Source organism: Puntigrus tetrazona, chromosome 6, assembly GCF_018831695.1.
Source record: "Puntigrus tetrazona isolate hp1 chromosome 6, ASM1883169v1, whole genome shotgun sequence".
NCBI classification, from domain to species: Eukaryota; Metazoa; Chordata; class Actinopteri; order Cypriniformes; family Cyprinidae; genus Puntigrus; species Puntigrus tetrazona.
This window is the reverse complement of record NC_056704.1, coordinates 8,585,889-8,604,228: the sequence shown is the minus strand read 5'-3', so window position 1 is coordinate 8,604,228 and position 18,340 is coordinate 8,585,889. Positions and strand designations below refer to the sequence as shown.

Sequence of the window (18,340 nt, the reverse complement as noted above, 5' to 3'; positions counted from 1 at the left end):
ATTTTTTTAATTATTATTTAATTTACTTAAATATCAAGTATTTTACTTAACGCCTTGTGAATTCAAGAAGATTGAAATGTTTTTGTTAAACAAATTCTGGAAGATCCCCTTACAGTCCTTTCAATATCTGAGAAAAAACAATGTGTAAAAAAGGGTTACTCATAAGTTTTAAATTCTTTAAAACCTGCAGGGGAAACAAAATGTCTGCTGTAGGTCTCCATATTTCATGAATTGTTTGTGTCAGTTATAAAGCTGTTTTTAGACCAGCAAGGAAAGTTTTGCATATCTGAGATTTTGTGTAAAGTAAGTTACAAATGTATAAACTAACAAAATGATTGTCATTGTAACATTACTGTCACTGTGTGAACCACAAAAAGCAAATCGCATGGCAATGATCAAAAAAAAAAGAGACATTAGTATTTTTATATTCATATTTATATCTTCACTTTATTTTATATTCATTATGACTCTTCAGAGATTAGTATCATGAACCAAAAGAATAAAAAATACATTTTTTTGACATTGAGACACCATAATAAACTCAGATACAGAACTTTAATAGTTAGAAAAATAAAAGATTACCACAGAGTATCTATGTTCATGTGTGTAAGTTGTTGCTTTAGCATTTTGGGAGCAGTCCTAGTAAATCTTAAAGCATTTGTCAGTAAAATACCACTGGACCATTGTTTGTGTGCATTTGTGGATGTGTGTGATTTAAGGGAAACCTGGCACAGGCTATTGAACAGAGACAGGTTCACTGCCAGAAGGTGGAATTAGCTAGATAATAAAAAAATGAAAAAGACAAGGAACGAAGGAAAAGAAGAGAAAAGTGATGTAAAAGCTGGTAAAGAGAAGGAGCCCATTTTGTAAACAAGCTGGAGATGGAGTGAGATATGCATGGAATAATGTGTACGTAGAAGAATAGATGCTTGGACCAACTAACAAAAAATAAATAAATAAATAAAACAATCTCAAATAACCACAACAACACACCGTATAATAAAACATATTGTGTAGTTAAAAGACTTATAGTAGGCCATAATCAGTCATGTTTTTATATGTGTGTGTTATAGCACCACTATTTGGAATGGTGTGTTTCTGAGCGTCTGAGAGCTCACTAGATTTTTTGGTAACACTTTCTATTAAGCACGTATTTATAATGCATTATAAGGGTATTTTTAAGGAATTATAATGAATGCTTAATGCATTCTAAAAACATTTATAATCATATTATTCACGAGATGTTATAAATAATGATAATGGGCTATTTTCCATATTTGTGATTCTAACTTTTTAAGAGTATGATTATTTATAATACACAATGAATACCATATTAAATATACTTTGTAATGCTTATAATGGACTATATTTTGGCATTGTTTATTCAAGATCTGCACCTTACAACATCTTGTTACTTGTTAGGTGCTGAGGGTAACATTGAGGCTAATGTGAGCTAGCTGATACTTTCAACTGAAAAAATGACATTTTTATTTTAAAAAGAGTGTTAGCAGATTTAGGAAGGGTAGGTAGAATGTTGACATGCTTCCAAAGTATCCTACGCTCAGCATGTCCGCTAGTATATATTCTGAACACACTACTAATACTCTGATACTCTAGTGAGGCTAGTTGACATCATCAGTATGAATATTAATGAGATGATACAACATACAATATTTATGCACTCATTATAATGCCTTAGGAATACCCTCATAATATAAACTGAAAGTGTTACCTTTTTTCCTTTTAAAATCCATTACTTATTTTATCTTCTTTTTTCTATTTGATCAGCAACAAATTCCTGATCATACTGAAATGTGTGTTTTTGTTATTAATAAATTATATATTACTTCATTGCTTGTGCTCTCTGGTACCTTATATATACAGCATTAAACTGCAAATCTGAGAATAATGGGTCACTTGTTAAATATGTAATTTTATTCATTTACATGAAATTTATGAAAAGCAACAATAATTATATATATAATACATATGTTTACTGAACAATCAAGACTTTTGTGTGTTTTTTTTTTATTTTGGAACACTATTGCCTAGATAAAGTTGACAAATGAACAGCAGGTTTACAATATTAATTTTCATTGGTCCTTAGTATGATTTATAATTTAGGTTTAAGATATATAAAGATATAAAGATATAAAGACACACAAACACATTACACTACACACCACAGACAATATCTTAGAGGATGGAGTTACATACGTTGAGGTCAAAAGTTTGCATACATCATGCAGAATCTGCTAAATGATAATCCTTTTACTAAAATAAGAGGGCTCAAAATTTTTATAAATTTTCTATAGCTTCTGAAGGGCAGTACTAAATGAAGAAAAGTCTAAATACATTGCAGACAAAATAAGATACATTTTACCTGTGTTGGCAAAATGAGTCTGAATGTGCACAGTCTTCTTTTGAGATACCAAATGTACAGGCAAAAGACGTGAACAAATATTTTAATAAACCCTCTTCAAGTCATCCAAATGTTCCAAATAGTAAATAAACATCTAAAATGTTTGAATATTTCTGGATGACTACTGCTGCTTCTCACCACACATTGTAAGTCTGTTGTTGCAAAGCGCAGCATTCCAGCTTTGTGAACATTTATAGTAAATTCTCGATTGCATATGTTCAAACCAGTGAAATATGATTTTCAAACCCATGCTGATGTAAACAAAACAATCATGCTGGCTGATACTTTGGAAAGCGCCTGCATAAGAGAGCAAAAATATGCAACGTTGCTTAATTGTTTTGTTTTGGAAACTTGTTTTTTTTTTCAAAATCCACTTTTCTGATGTTAGCTGTGATGTTCTTGGACTGTTCTGTTGTGTTTTCTTCCCTCATGTGTCCTTATTTGGTTCTTCCTGTTCTAGTTTAGTTTGATTGAATAATTACTCCCTACCTGTGTCAGTTCTCTAAAATTGTGTCCCTGTTTTTAAATGCCCTGTTTGTTTCTTCGCTGTGTTCATTCTAACCAATTTTTGTACAGAAAGCATTTGTCATCTTTTTGGGAAAACATTACATTACAATAGCTTTTAAACATCTGTAGCTCAGTCATTTTGTCTGATTCCAACAAGTCATATATCATTTTAAATATGTTTGAATGGAAATATGAAAAATACAGTTAACTAATTTTTGAAAATGTGTTCATTCCAAGTCATTTTGCCAGCATGGGTCACAAATGTACACGTCTTCTGTTCAAAAGTTTACATTTTGCATAATTTTTCCTTCTGGAGCATCAGTGAGCATTTGAACCTGTAATAGTTGCATATAAGTCACAGTTGACATCACTATGAAATGATGGATCTCTAAATCATACAGTCATAGTTGAAAATGGTTCAAATACAGAAAAAAAAAAGAATTTTGTTGAACCTGAAGGATTTTTCTGAAGAACAGCGAGCAGTTTAACTGTTTAAGACAAACAAGGGTCTCATGCTGTGCAGCTGTGCATTATTCAGGTAACAAAAAAGTATAAAAATCAAGTGTATGTAAACTTTCAAATGGGATTATTTTTAAAAAATACAACTATTATTTTCTCTTGTGGACTATATGTAAGTCTATTTAATGTGAAATATCATATATAGGTCAGTACTAAATAAAAGATAACATTCATGTTAGGGCATTTCATACTGCACTTAACCCTGGGTTATCATCGTTTTAAACACCGCTTTTAACCCCAGGTCAAGGCACGTTTCACACTGAAATGTTTATTAATGAAAACCCAGGATTAACATTTAACCACAGGTTTAATATGAGCACTGCGAAACATGATTACAGATAACCCAGGACTACATTTATCCGGGGTTAACAATTTCAAGTGTGAAAAGCTATGTTGTGTAATACCTCTTATTTTGGCAAAATATGTAACATTTTTCAGATTCTGCAACTTGTCTGTGAACTTTTTACCACAGCTGTATACTAAATATATATAAAACAAGGTGAAAGAGAATGATGCATATGATGGAAAACAATTTTCTAATTCTATTTTATTTATCTTCTTCCTCTTCGGTCAGTCCTTTGGCTAGCCAAGCTGATGGGTTACAACCAGTGTTCATGTGCAGTGAGAAGGAATGCCTAATTTCACACTGCTGAGCTGGAGAGTTTGAGCCACCCCACCTCAGTATAGGCCCCTGTGATATACCAGTACAATGCTGCCATCAGTTTGGTCCAGGATTTCTGAACTTCTGCTGTAAAGCACTCTCCAAAATCCTCTGCAAGTATCTCCAGAATAACCCCACTTAAGATCTGTTAAAAGAAAAAATATCTTCTGTCAAAGGAATTAAAGATTTATTTATTTTTTTAAAGCACAAAGAATTAATTAGCTGGCTTTAGTAAGGGATCAGTAACTTTCTTCCGGCTTACAGAGTGTTATATTTGCAGGATTTAGAAATTAACCCCAGGTGAATTAATTACATATTTTAAAAACTCATAATGCATACAAACTCATGTTCTCTATCCTTTTTCTACATCTCTGCCACCTATCTCCAACCACTTCTTCAGTATTTAATAACAAATTGGTCACTTTCGTCATTATATATCCCTGTCATTGTACTCTTCTACCTTATACTGTACAGTGCTTTGATGCAACCTGTGTTGTTAAAAGCGCTATATAAATAAAAATGATTGATTGATTGATTGACTTCTAGTCAGAACTATAGTAAACAGAGTACACACAGTGGTTACATATTTACTTTGCCTACAGGACAATCACAGACTCCGCTCCCCCATACTTACACTCACTAACTGAATCATATGTTCCCTCCAGGTGCCTACGCTCTGCAAACGAAAGGCGTCTTGCAGTGCCTTCACAAAAAGGTGCAAAATCACTCTTGCGCACCTTCACCTGGTCTGTTTCTCGCTGGTGGAACGATCTGCCCATTGCCACTAGGGCAGCAGAGTCACTAGCAATCTTCAAAAACAAACTCAAAACTCATCTTTTTCGTCTACACTTGACCCAACATCGATAGCACTTTCTTCTTCTCCTGCTCTTTCCTATCTTTTTCTTGTTTATAAAAAAAAAAAAAAAGCCTTGTGTCTGCGTTAGGTAAGCCAAGACCCCATTTAGAGCACTTATGCACTACTGCCCTTTTGTTGACATTAATTGCTTCTATTGCCTACCTCATTTGTACGTCGCTTTGGATAAAAGCGTCTGCTAAATGACTAAATGTAAATGTAAATGTACTTAAAAACAAAAAAATTAATAAATAAATAAACTAACAACAATAAAAGCTTAATAAAAAACATTTTTTTTAATCTTTATTGTTATTTGCAAATAAACTCCCATCCCACTTACCATGCCCTAGATTCATATATTTATGTATTATGTAAAGATTACCATAAAATTTTTAATTAAACTTCTGTACTTATAATAATTCGCAAACTAAATAACAGTGATTGGCAAGCATTTCTCATTTTTCAAACAAAACAGTTTAAGTGGTACATTCTTTAAAAAGAAGCCAACAGAAGGTATAATTTTTCCTTCTTTAGAGTTTTAAAAACATTCCCCTGACATAATATCATTGTACTGTTTGTGTGAATGTAATAGAGAGCTGACATGGAGTATGTTACCTGCTTTGCAAAAACAAAACCACGTCTTGAGAGTCAAAAAGAGTTTACTGTGCAATGTCCCATTAGAGTTAGAATGCCCTTATAATTTTTTTTTGTAGTTCTTATAAATACAAAAAAATGTATAAACCAGTGAGCAGCAGTTTCTTAAATAAGTGAGCCAGTGATTCAGCAGTACATTCAATTATTTAGTTTCTAATTGAATCAGTCATTTTGAACAAATTGTTTGATTTGAATGATTTAGTAACCCATTTATTAATATAGGGTGCAGGTCATTCCAGCAGGAGGAAACATTTAATTTTAAAGTCTGTGAAAGTGTAACACCAGGCCTGCAGAGGGAGCTCTCACCAGAGTACTTCGCCACTGATGAATCCAGTGGAAGTTTCACAGCTCCAGGCCGCATTCACTCTTCAGAGTGACATGCTAAAGAGCTGAAGAACTACTAGGAACAGCTGAGCAAACTACAGTCTGCTAACGAACATCTGACAAACTACATTCAATCGCTTCCCTCAACCACCCCATCCATGGTAAGACTTCCTGATAAATTTCATGGCTCTGCTCAACAATGCCATGGTTTTGTGCGTCAAGCTCATATTTATGTGGAATGCATCGGAGACCAGTTACCAACAGACTCGAGTAAATGTGCATTTCTGATCTCATTGTTATCTGGGAAGGCGATTGATTGGGCTGCAGCTGCAGCAGTTTGGGAGTCAGACTTTCACATTCGTTCTTTGTTTGAATATTTTCTGCCACAACTGTGTGAAGTGTTTGAATATCCTGCTGGGGGCAAGGACATTTCAACTCAACTATTGCAGTTATCTCAAGGAAACCATACTGCTGCTGATTAAGCCATTGATTTTTGAACACTCACTGCACAAAGCGGATGGAATGATATTGCACTCAAGGCAGTTTTCAAAGTCTGAACACTGAGATCAAGATGGAATTAGCATGCAAAGGAGAGGAATTATCATTGTCTCACTTCATCACCCTGACCATCAAGATAGATAACCTGTTGCACCAGGCACTATGAAGAAAGATCCCTCGACCTACCATAGCATACAACTTTACCACAACTTTACCACCCCCTATTCGCGCCCTTCACCAGGCTCCCGATGGGAGTGGGCATGTGTGAGAGGAGGGGCGTGGTATTGGATAGGTATGGCGGCATGTTACGAGGCACACCTGAAGTGGATCGAGCCTCATCCCCGTCGCAGTTAAATGCCGAGTGCGCCTCTCCTCGAGAGACCAGTCTCTTCCCCCGTGCATGCACGCTGGTGTCCTCGTGGGTCAAGGAAGGGTGCGTGAGGGACTCGCCACGCCCCCAGAGAAGCGAGCTGTCGGACTCCGTAGTCCTGGCGATGACTGCACATGTGTACCGCTGACGGGCCAGAATGCCAAGCTGTTTATCCCCACTCTTTTCCCTGGACACTTTATTTTGTATTTTTATTAATAAAAAGCCTCTCAGATGCCTGATGCCACACCCACTGTGTCTGTCATTAGCTCCTCCCATCACAGAGGAGATAATAAGAAGATATGAACTCACCACCATCCCGTGCATTCCACCCATCAAAATCAACACTGTAAATAACCAACCCATTAAGAGCAGCATCAAGCAACAGACCATGACCATTCACATGAAAATTTGATTTTTTTCATCAAGAAGACATCTCTTTGTATGTGGTAAATTCCCCCAAATATGAAGTTATACTTGGATATCCTAGGTTGACCATACATTATCCTACCATTTCCTGGTTTCACAGTGAACTCACCCACTGGTTCAAGTTTTGCTCCACCCACTACATGCACATCAACTTGATAAAGCCCTGTTTAACAACGTCCATTGAAAGTCCACCTGTCATCTCCACGCCATCCATTCCTGCTGATTCCTGCCAGATCTCCAAGAATTCTTGAGCACGGTGAAAGCCACCCAACTACCTCCACACCGTGATTGGGACTGAGCCATTGAATTATTGCCAAACGTTATGCCTCTCAAGAGCAAGGTATAACTATTGTCTCTCCAAGAAACAGCTGCCATGGAGGAGTACATTTAAGAAGTGCTAAGTTCAGGTTTCATCTGATCTTCCACCTCTCCAGCAGCCACAGGATTCCTATTTGTGTGAAAAAAAGATGGTGGACTTCGACCGTGCATCGATCTCAATAATGTGACTGTAAAAAATAGATACCCTCTTCCTCTTGTCCCATCTGCCAAGGAACAACTGCGAGAACAACTCAGAACATCTTATCCGCATTAAAGAAGGAGATGAATGGAAGACTTTTCTTACCACCAGGGGGCACTATGAGTACCTGGTCATGCTGTATGGACTTGCAAATGCTCCAGCCATCTTCAAATCATTTATCAATGAAATCTTCAAGGATATCCTGAACCATTATGTCATCACCTATCTGAAGCTGAACATACGAATCATGTCCGTACCGTCTTGAATCACCTTCTCCAACACCAACTCTATGTTAAAGCAGAAAAGTGTGAATTCAACGTGAAACAAACCACCTTCAATAACATCAGCCATCAAAAAGTAGAGATGGACAGGTCAGAGATCATTGCTGTCACAGAATGGCCTCACCCATGCACAGTTAAGGAACTACAACGGTTTCTTGAAATCTCAAACTTTACCAACGTTTCACATTTACCAAAGCTTCACTACTGCACCCATACTCAAACACAGTGACCCCAACCTCCCTTTCATTCTTGAAGTCGATGCATTAGACAGTGATCTCTTCAAGATCATAATCCTGAGCCTATACTACCACCATCAGTGCACCACTCAACTGGGACATCATGGAGGAAATTCAGAGAGCCATGGAAGGAGATCCTACACCTACAAACTGTCCTAGTAACAAACAATATGAGAAACCGTGTCATGCAATGGATACATACATCACTTTGCTCCGGGGCAATCAGGTTATCTCTAGGACCCTCCAGCTGACCTGGAACACCTTTTGGTGGCCTTCTGTGAACCGTGATGTCACTGCCTTTGTGCTCAAACTGAGCAGGCTTTTACAATCTAAAACCCCCAAAGCACATTCGGTCTCCTCAAGCCACGCTGTCTCTGAAGGTTTCACTACAATTCTAGTAATCATTGACAGATTCTCAAAATCTTGCCAAATTATTCCTGTAAGGAGCAAAATCAAAAACCTGTAATGCAATAAGACTAATCTTAGAAGGGATAGCCAAAGGAACAAAAGGACTTCAAAAAGAGAGCAAACAACACCCCTGTTTTGGTCATCTCTCCCTGTTGTAGGTTAGTGACTTCTGAGGGTTTCCGCATTGTTGGCTTGCTAGGGTGAGTCAGCTCAATGATCAATGGATGGCACCGGGGGCACGTTTTTGAGATCTTGACTTCTGGCCACCAAACTGGCTTAGCATGCTATTAATTAGGGCATAAAAATTACTCTTAAAAGGGCATAAAAATTACTCTTTTTGAGTCTGTTGAGGAAATGGCTGCATTAAGGTAAGCGAACTATGGGGTAGCCGCTGACTAAGACCTGGACTTGTCATGACTTCAGTCTGATCAGTTTTGTTTTTGTTTTTGTCTGCCATGTGCTCGTGTTTCCCCGCCCCATTGTCATCTCATTAATCACTTTAGCTGCCTTCTCACCTGTGGCTAATTAGCTCCTTAACTGCTCCCCTACTTAAGCTCCCTTTGCTTGCAGTCTTGTGTCTGACCGTTGTGGTGTGTGGATGCTGCATTTGTGTCCAGTCCAGTCCAGTCCAGTCCTGTCATGTCTGCGTAGGCTCCAAGTGTAGCTTGTATTTTTAGTTCTGCTCTTTGCTCGCTCTGCCATCTGTTTTCTCCAGACCTCCGTTCACCGACTCCAGTCCTGGTTCCTCCGGTGCCGTGTTTGGCAGCTCGTCCTCACCTGCCCCCCTTTGGATCTTATGCTGGGATCAAGCAGCAGGACTGTATTAAAGACTCTTTGGGAGGATTTCCTTACGCCTGTGGTTCCCTGCCCAAAGGAGGGACTGGAGGCTTGTTTTGTTGACTTGATCCTGTTAATTTATTTTTTGAGGTTAAGTCATCTGTCCCTCTGCCTCAGTCAACTTTTTGTTCAGAGACTATAATAAATTTCAGTTCTAACCTGCATTTGAATCCTTGTTCGTTCCTGACAGAACGGTCAGACCTAAATGGATTCAGCAGGAGAAAACCAAGTCAGGACCGCTGTCACACAACAGGGTATTCTCCTTGGCCAGCATGCCACTCAATTAACTGTTACATCAAGAGACATCAAGTTACATCAAGTTGCTGAGCTCAGTTCCAGGGTGCAAGAACTCCAGCAAGAGGCCCAGGCCACCCGCTCTGCTGCCTCCTTGGCATATTTCTCACCTCAGGCTGGTCCAGAACCCCACGCCAATAGCCCTCCCTCCTATGACGGGGATCCTAACTCATGTCGGGCCTTCCTGTCCCAGTGTTCCTTGGTTTTTGCTCTCCAGCCCCGCCGCTATGCCACACAGGAGTCTCAGGTGGCATTTGTGATCACCCTCCTTAAAGGAAGGGCTCGTGACTGGGCAACTGCTGTGTGGGATGCTCGTGCCCCTTTCTGTGCCGCTTTTCAGGAATTCCGAGCCGAAATGATCAAGTTGTTCGACCGATCTGCTCAGGGTGAGGAGGCTGCCTCTCAGCTGGTACGGCTGAGGCAGGACGGTGGCTCGGTCACAGACTACTTCATTCAATTTAGAACACTGGCAGCCACCTGTGACTGGAATGAGGCTGCTCTGCGAGCCAGGTTTCGGGAGGGGCTGGACGATGAGATCCAGGATGAGATTGTCACCCATGAACTGCCTCGCGATATCGACTCCCTAGTGGAACTGGCACTGCGTGTGGAGAGGCGTCTTCAGCGTCGCCGTCAGCGGTGCACTGCCCAGTCTTCCCGGACCTTGAAAGACAGAGCAACTAACTTCACCCTCGCCACCTCACTCCCTACAGCCGACCCTGAACCCATGCAGGTGGGCGCCGCCGCCTTTCCGCCAAGGAGAAGCAGGATCGACTGACTCGAGGGCTCTGCCTATACTGTGGGAAGCCAGGACACAGAGCCATCCAGTGTCCTTTAAAAGCCGGGGCCCATCAGCAAGACGGAATTCTGATGGGCGTTTTTCCGTGTTCTGAGTCCCCAAAGTCTCGTACCCTGCTTCCGGTGTCCATTCATTTCCAGGATTCCGTCCACTCTTGCCCAGCTCTGGTGGATTCGGGAGCTGAGGGCAATTTTTTGGACGCCTCAGTTGCTGCACAGTGGGGCATTCCCGCCATTCCTCTCCCTTTCCCCATTCCTGTCCGCTCTCTCAATGGCCTCCTTCTCTTCTCCATCACCCATTCCACTCCCTCAGTGAGTCTAGTGGTCTCTGGCAATCACCGTGAGGTAATTGAGCTGTACCTCCTTGATTCCCCGGGAGCCCCTGTTGTCCTGGGGCACCCGTGGTTGGTGCAGCACAAGCCTCACGTGGATTGGTCAGGTAATTCTGTGCTATCTTGGAGTCAGTCTTGTCTTGCTTCATGTTTGGGTGCTGCCTTGTCTCTGTCTCTGTCTCTTCTGTGTTTCAGATGGAGTCCGCTGATCTCTCTGGGGTCCCGGCGGAGTACCATGATCTTTGTCGGGTCTTCAGTAAGTCTCGAGCCACATCCTTACCTCCTCACCGGCCGTACGACTGTGCCATCGATCTCCTCCCAGGCACTTCTCCGCCTAGAGGGCGTTTGTACTCCCTGTCTAGTCCTGAAAGAGAGGCCATGGACAAGTATATCAAGGAGTCCTTAAATGCCGGCCTCATCCGACCCTCTTCCTCACCTGCTGGTGCTGGGTTCTTCTTCGTTAAGAAGAAGGATGGCTCCCTGCGTCCTTGCATCGATTATCGAGGCCTGAATGACATCACCATTAGAAACAGGTATCCTCTACCTCTGATGTCCTCTGCCTTCGAGTTATTACAGAGAGCAAGGTCTTTACTAAACTAGACCTCCATAACGCCTATCATTTTAGTCCGCATCCGTGAGGGGGATGAGTGGAAGACAGCCTTTAACACCCCTACGGGACACTTTGAATACCGGGTCTTACCCTTCGGGCTTACCAATGCCCCAGCTGTCTTCCAGGCCCTGATCAATGACGTGTTGAGGGACATGGTAAACAGGTTTGTCTTTGTGTATCTTGATGATATTCTCATCTTCTCCCCCTCGTTGCAGGTACACACTCAACACGTTCGTCAGGTGCTACAACGGCTGCTGGAGAACCAGCTTTATGCCAAGGCGGAGAAGTGTGTGTTCCACGCCAAGTCAGTTTCGTTCTTGGGGCATATTATTTCAGCGGAGGGGATTAAAGCTGATCCTGCCAAGATAAGAGCCGTAGCCGAGTGGCCAACCCCCGATTCTCGGAAGGCACTGCAGCGGTTCCTGGGCTTCGCCAACTTCTATAGGCGATTCATCCGGAACTTTGGCCTGGTCGCTGCACCATAACGGCACTTACCTCACCCAAAGTATCGTTCAGGTGGAGTTCTCAGGCTCAGGAGGCCTTTGATGTTCTTAAGTCCCGTTTCATCTCTGCTCCTGTTCTTTGTCTTCCAGATCCTGAACGTCAGTTTATTGTTGAGGTAGATGCTTCAGAGGTCGGGGTAGGCGCGGTTCTATCCCAACGGTCCCCTGGAGATGAGAAGGTGCACCCATGTGCGTTTTTCTCTCACCGTCTGAGCCCTGCAGAGCGAAACTATGACATAGGTAACAGGGAGCTGCTGGCAGTCAGGCTGGCTCTGGGGGAGTGGCGCCAATGGCTGGAGGGAGCTGCGCAGCCCTTCTTGGTTTGGACGGATCATAAGAACCTGCAGTATATCCGTTCGGCCAAGAGGCTAAATGCTCGCCAGGCTCGCTGGGCACTCTTCTTTGGGCGGTTTAACTTCTCCCTCTCGTATCGGCCGGGTTCTAAGAACACTAAGCCTGATGCCCTTTCTCGTCTGTTTGAGGTTCCTGGGAGGGATTCGGATCCCGATACCATTCTCCCCAAGGGGGTGGTTGTGGGGTCCCTCTCCTGGGACATCGAACAGCGAGTGAGAAAGGCCGGACGGGAGGGAGAGGCGCCAGAGGGGTGCCCAGAGGGTCGGTTATTTGTGCCGGCTGCTCTGCGTCCTAAAGTTCTCCAGTGGGGTCATGAGTCCAGGGTAGCCTGTCACCCAGGTGTTCGGAGATCGCTGGCTACCATCCGTCAGCGATTTTGGTGGCCATCCATGGCTTCCGATGTCAGGCAGTTTGTGTTGGCTTGCTCGGTGTGTGCTCAAAATAAGACTTCTAACCAGTCTCCCGTTGGTCTGTTGCAGCCCCTGCCCATTCCCTCTCGTCCTTGGTCACACCTGGCCCTTGACTTTGTTTCTGGTCTTCCCCCTTCGAGAGGCAACACCGTGATACTGACAGTGGTGGATCGCTTCTCTAAAGCGGCCCATTTTATCCCTTTGCCCAAACTCCCTTCCGCCAAGGAGACCGCACAGGTGGTGGTGGACCACGTTTTCCGGATTCATGGCCTTCCGGTAAATGTGGTCTCCGACAGAGGACCACAATTTGTCTCCCGGTTTTGGAAAGAGTTCTGTAGACAGATCGGGGCCTCTACGAGTCTGTCTTCAGGTTTTCACCCCCAGACCAATGGGCAGTCCGAGCGAGCCAACCAGGATCTCGAGAGAGCTCTCCGCTGTATGGCATCACACAGTCCGAGCTCCTGGAGCCAGCAGCTACCGTGGGTCGAATATTCCCACAATTCCCTTCCTGTAGCGTCCACAGGTATGTCTCCCTTTCAATGTTCCATGGGTTATCAACCACCCCTTTTCCCCACTCAGGAACCCGAGGCTGCGGTTCCGTCTGCCTTGGCCTTCGTCCGTCGGTGTCGTCGCACCTGGAAGAGGGCTAAGGAGGTCTTGGCCCGGGCTTCCAGACGGACCAAAGCAGCGGCTGATCGTCACAGGACTCCTGCTCCTCAGTATGTGTGTGGTCAGAAGGTATGGCTTTCCACCAAGGACCTGCCTCTCCGGGTGCCTTCTCGCAAGCTGGCGCCCAGGTTCATTGGTCCATATCCTATCACCAAGGTTCTGAGTCCAGTGGCGGTGCGGCTCAAGCTTCCCCACACGCTTGGTCGGGTCCACCCTGTCTTTCATGTGTCCAGGGTTAAGCCTGTGTTTCGTTCCCCTCTTAATCCTGTGAGGTCTGCCCCGACTCCCCCTCCCCCCCGTGTAGTGGATGGTACTCCAGTATACACTGTGAGAAAGCTCCTGGACGTCAGACGCCGTGGTCGGGGTTTCCAGTTTCTGGTGGACTGGGAGGGTTACGGACCGGAGGAGAGGAGTTGGATACCGGCCCGGGACATTCTGGATCAGACTCTGGTTGAGGACTTTCGCCGGCGACGAGGTGGGCTCCCCCTTGGGGCGCCAGGTGGCGCTCCTGGGAGGGGGGGTACTGTCATGACTTCAGTCTGATCAGTTTTGTTTTTGTTTTTGTCTGCCATGTGCTCGTGTTTCCCCGCCCCATTGTCATCTCATTAATCACTTTAGCTGCCTTCTCACCTGTGGCTCATTAGCTCCTTAACTGCTCCCCTACTTAAGCTCCCTTTGTTTGCAGTCTTGTGTCTGACCGTTGTGGTGTGTGGATGCTGCATTTTGTGTCCAGTCCAGTCCAGTCCAGTCCAGTCCTGTCATGTCTGCGTAGGCTCCAAGTGTAGCTTGTATTTTTAGTTCTGCTCTTTGCTCGCTCTGCCATCTGTTTTCTCCAGACCTCCGTTCACCGACTCCAGTCCTGGTTCCTCCGGTGCCGTGTTTGGCAGCTCGTCCTCACCTGCCCCCCTTTGGATCTTATGCTGGGATCAAGCAGCAGGACTGTATTAAAGACTCTTTGGGAGGATTTCCTTACGCCTGTGGTTCCCTGCCCAAAGGAGGGACTGGAGGCTTGTTTTGTTGACTTGATCCTGTTAATTTATTTTATTTATTTATAAACTCAGAGAAGTATTATAGTTACTTAATGATCCAAATTTAATCACAACTAGAGGGATCAGCAGTTACATTTAAATACAACTAAACTCTTGAAAGACTGGAGTCAGATAAAATTATTTGAAGGGTCAGAATTAAAATTGAAAAAGCATTAATAAATTGAAAAAGATTAATAAATATGAGTGATTTTTAAAGAAACGCAAGGAAAAGACCAAAAGCACATTAACCTTCAACCAGGGCCTCTGGATTCTGTTCTTCAGGAAAGGTTCCCCTTACAGTTGATTAATAATAAGGTGTTATATGTCATGTCTTGTGAACCTCAATTTCATGTTTGGTCTCATTTGAAAGGTCTCAGTGTGATTGGTAAATTGTTCTCAATTTCACCGAAATCACTTCTATTATGGAAAAGATTAAGAACTTTGTAGAACTGTGTTCTGTGAAGAAGGGGGTGTGTCCTCTTTTAGGGTCTCTGAAAGTGTTCCAGCCAGGTGTGAACCTGGAGCATGGGAACCTAAACACCAAAAGGTTTTGGTGACAAAATAAGGAAAGTGACAAAACATAACAAAGTGCGATTCTGTGGCCAGATCGGCCCGTAGTGCGGCGTGTGTCTCCATACACCATGCTATGTACTTTCTAAAGACTTTCTTTCTCAAGTTTTTGAGATCTTGATTTCTGGCCACCAAACTTAGCATGTTATTATTTAGGGATTGCATAAAAAATTACTCTTTTTGAGTTTATTGAGGAAATGGCAGCATTTATGTAAGCAATCTACATAGTAGCCGCTGACTAAGACCTGGACTAGCCCAGATATGTCATGAGTCTGTTCTGGCCAAACAGGTCTCTAAGCGATCCAGACTCCTAACAAACGATAAACTAGGAAACTAGGAAGTATTATAGTTAATTAATGATCCAAATTTAATCACAACTAGAGAGATCAGCAGTTACATTTAAATACAATATAACTAAAATCACGAAAGATTGGAGTCAGACCAAAAGACACTTCTTGTTCTGAGTCTCCAGCCTGCATGGTAGGAGAAAACAAATCATCCATGTTCTGAGTCTTCGGCGTGTCCAGTGAGACACTAACAGGGCATGCAACACATAAGTTCTGGGTTTCCCCTCCAGAGAGGCAACAACAGACCTCCATTCTGAGTTAAGAAAAGGACTGCAATAGATCACTAGATTCTGAGTCTGGGTCTTCAAGGGGGAGAGACTAACAGCACAGAGCATCCAGTGCATAGGTACTGAGTCTGAGTCTCATGAGGGAAGAGATAATAACAACTACCAATTCCTGAGTCTCCAGCTTTAAGGCAGCAACAAAAAGGTAAAGCAGCATGTAACCTTTTCGGTGTTCCGAATTTGCTAAAGGTATGTAATGAGTGCTTCCCAATGGTATTTGTGACTTATATTAATTGTAATCAATATGAATGTGCGCATCTGATCTCTGTGAAGCCCAGACGTACAAAACAGACCCTCCCACCTCTGTAATAAACACAGAGATGTCTCATTTTGGGGTGGAGTAACCCTTTAGCAGCTGTAATTCTGAGATTTTTTTAGCAGCTGAGATTCATACTCATTAATGCAGTTTTTTGTCCACTAAGTAGTTTACAGGGCATTTGCATTCATCTTTTACCACCACTGCACTGCATACAGCTGATCGCTAATGTAACATCCAGCCAGCAGAGAGAGCCCTCGCCTGAGTACTAGCTGGGTTCCCGGCCCCCAGGTTCTTCTCTGATCATTTCCTGTTTGGAGGCGAGTTTACCTGCCCTCACGAGCGTTTATTATTCTACCCATTGCTGTCTTGTGTATGATCATTGCCTGTCTGTCTGTTTCTCGATTGTTGGATTTGCCCTTCTGTTTTGTCTGCCTGATTGGATTGCTGTTCTGGTTCTGACCTTCTGCCTGCCTACCCATTTATGCTTTCTGTCTCAACCCTCAATAAACTCCAGCAAATGGATTCTAATTCTGCCTCAGCATCCCCGTTACAGCTAACATGAGTTTGAGAGTAATTGACTAGATGCACTCTTAGTGTAATTGGTAGCTGTAAGGGTGATTTCCAAAAGTAATAAGCATGCTCATGTACCAACCAAAAAGTAACGAAAGGCATTTTCTCTGGCTTCAAACCATTCCTCTCCTGCAACACTGATCACTAGAAAATAAATCACGGGGTAACCCAAGGCAAACCAAGAATGTATGCCAAATGGTTGCCTCATTGAAAATTGTTTGCCTCATTGTCAATATGTTATGTTTCAATTATTGAAGTTATTTACTTCGCAGCCCTCTACACTAATTTCACTTTTTCCTACACCCCTTGCACGATCATAGGCAACAGTAATCACATTTGAATCACATGCAAATGCACCCTGTTAAAATTCACTTTGTAGTTGTTTATCGTCTCCCAGGTCAACTAGGCAGATTCCTGGAGGAGTTGGATGTGTTACTATCAAACCTTCCTGAGGATGGTACTCCTCTGGTACTAACACCTAGACAACACTTGTTTTTTATTCCTCTGCACACCTCAGACCCACTTCCTAATCACAACCTAACACTAACTAACCTAACACTAACCTAACCTAACTAACACTAACAACTTACTAAAAAAGTAACCATTCCTCTGCAGGTCATCTTTCGATATAACCTACGCTCACTCTCTCCTTCTTGCCTATCTTTTGTATTTCATCCAGCATACATTATCCCTTCTGCCCCCTAGCTGTCTGCTGTTCTGCATGAACATCACTCTAGAAAATCGTGCAAATTAAAAAACTCATCTGACCTTGTTTATCAGTCCTTTCTTTTTCTGCAAATGTTTCCACTGATAAAACAAAAAACTAGCCCAGCAAAATTTAAAATTCTTACTGCTGATTACTTTGCAATTTTCTTCACAAATAAAACAAGAACCATCAGTGACCAATTTCCCACATGATCAATTTTTGATAACTTCATAGCAACAAATACACACTATTTCTCTTCCATCTCCCCACTTTTGGAGATGAACGTTTCCAAATCGATCCTTTCAATTATGTCCACTTGATTCTATCTTCACTGACCTCCTCCATTTATTCTTCAGTCATACCTTCTTACTTACATTATCAACACATCTATTCACATTGATATATTTCCCACAGCATTTAAGCAGGTCAGGGTCCACTGCTTAAAAAACCCTCTCTAAATTTAGCACTTTTAGAAAACTACTATCCATGATATTTTCTATTAATTTAACCAACTCTGAATTTCTAGCACAGGACAACGTCCTGGACAACAGCCAATCTGGCTGTCAACTGAGACTGCCCTGCTCTTGGTTACTGAAGCCCTGAGACTTGCAAGAACAGCTTCCAAATCCTCAGTACTCATCTTGCTGGATCTGCCTGCTGCTTCTGGCACAGTTAAGTCTCAGCCAACACATCTCTTCTCCGTCCAGCTCCAACAGTCCAGTCCTGCATATTTGCCTCATAAAACATCAGGAAAATTAGACCCCTCCTGTCAGAGCCAGCAGCACAACTCCTTGTCCAAGTTCTTGTTCTCTCCAGACTGTGCTATTGTAATACTTTCTTGGTGGGGCTTCCCACATGTATCATCAAGCATCTGCAACTGTTCCAGAATGCAGCAATGAGAGTGGTCTTTATGTGAGCTTTTTTCAAATAATTTACTCCTCTCTTCATTAGGCTACACAATAGCTACCTAATAGCCACTCACATCAAATTCAAGGTTCTTATGTTTGCCTACTGGTGCTGCACAAATATACCTCAACTCACTAGTTCAAATATTTGCTCCCTCCAGAAACGGTACCAAAAGGTAAAAGGTACCAAA

The 18,340-nt window shown here is 42.6% G+C and overlaps 1 protein-coding gene across 1 annotated transcript in view; it reads right to left on the bottom strand.

The window, feature by feature from the left end:
- Positions 1-427: 427 nt before the first annotated feature.
- The window catches only part of cygb2 (cytoglobin 2), a 39,420-nt gene continuing 21,507 nt past the window's right edge, over positions 428-18,340 (bottom strand). Inside the window, exon 3 of the mRNA XM_043242698.1 lies at positions 428-4,254. Within this exon, the coding sequence (XP_043098633.1) occupies positions 4,090-4,254 (165 nt within the window). The 3' untranslated portion in view covers positions 428-4,089. The remainder of the gene's footprint in view (positions 4,255-18,340) is intronic.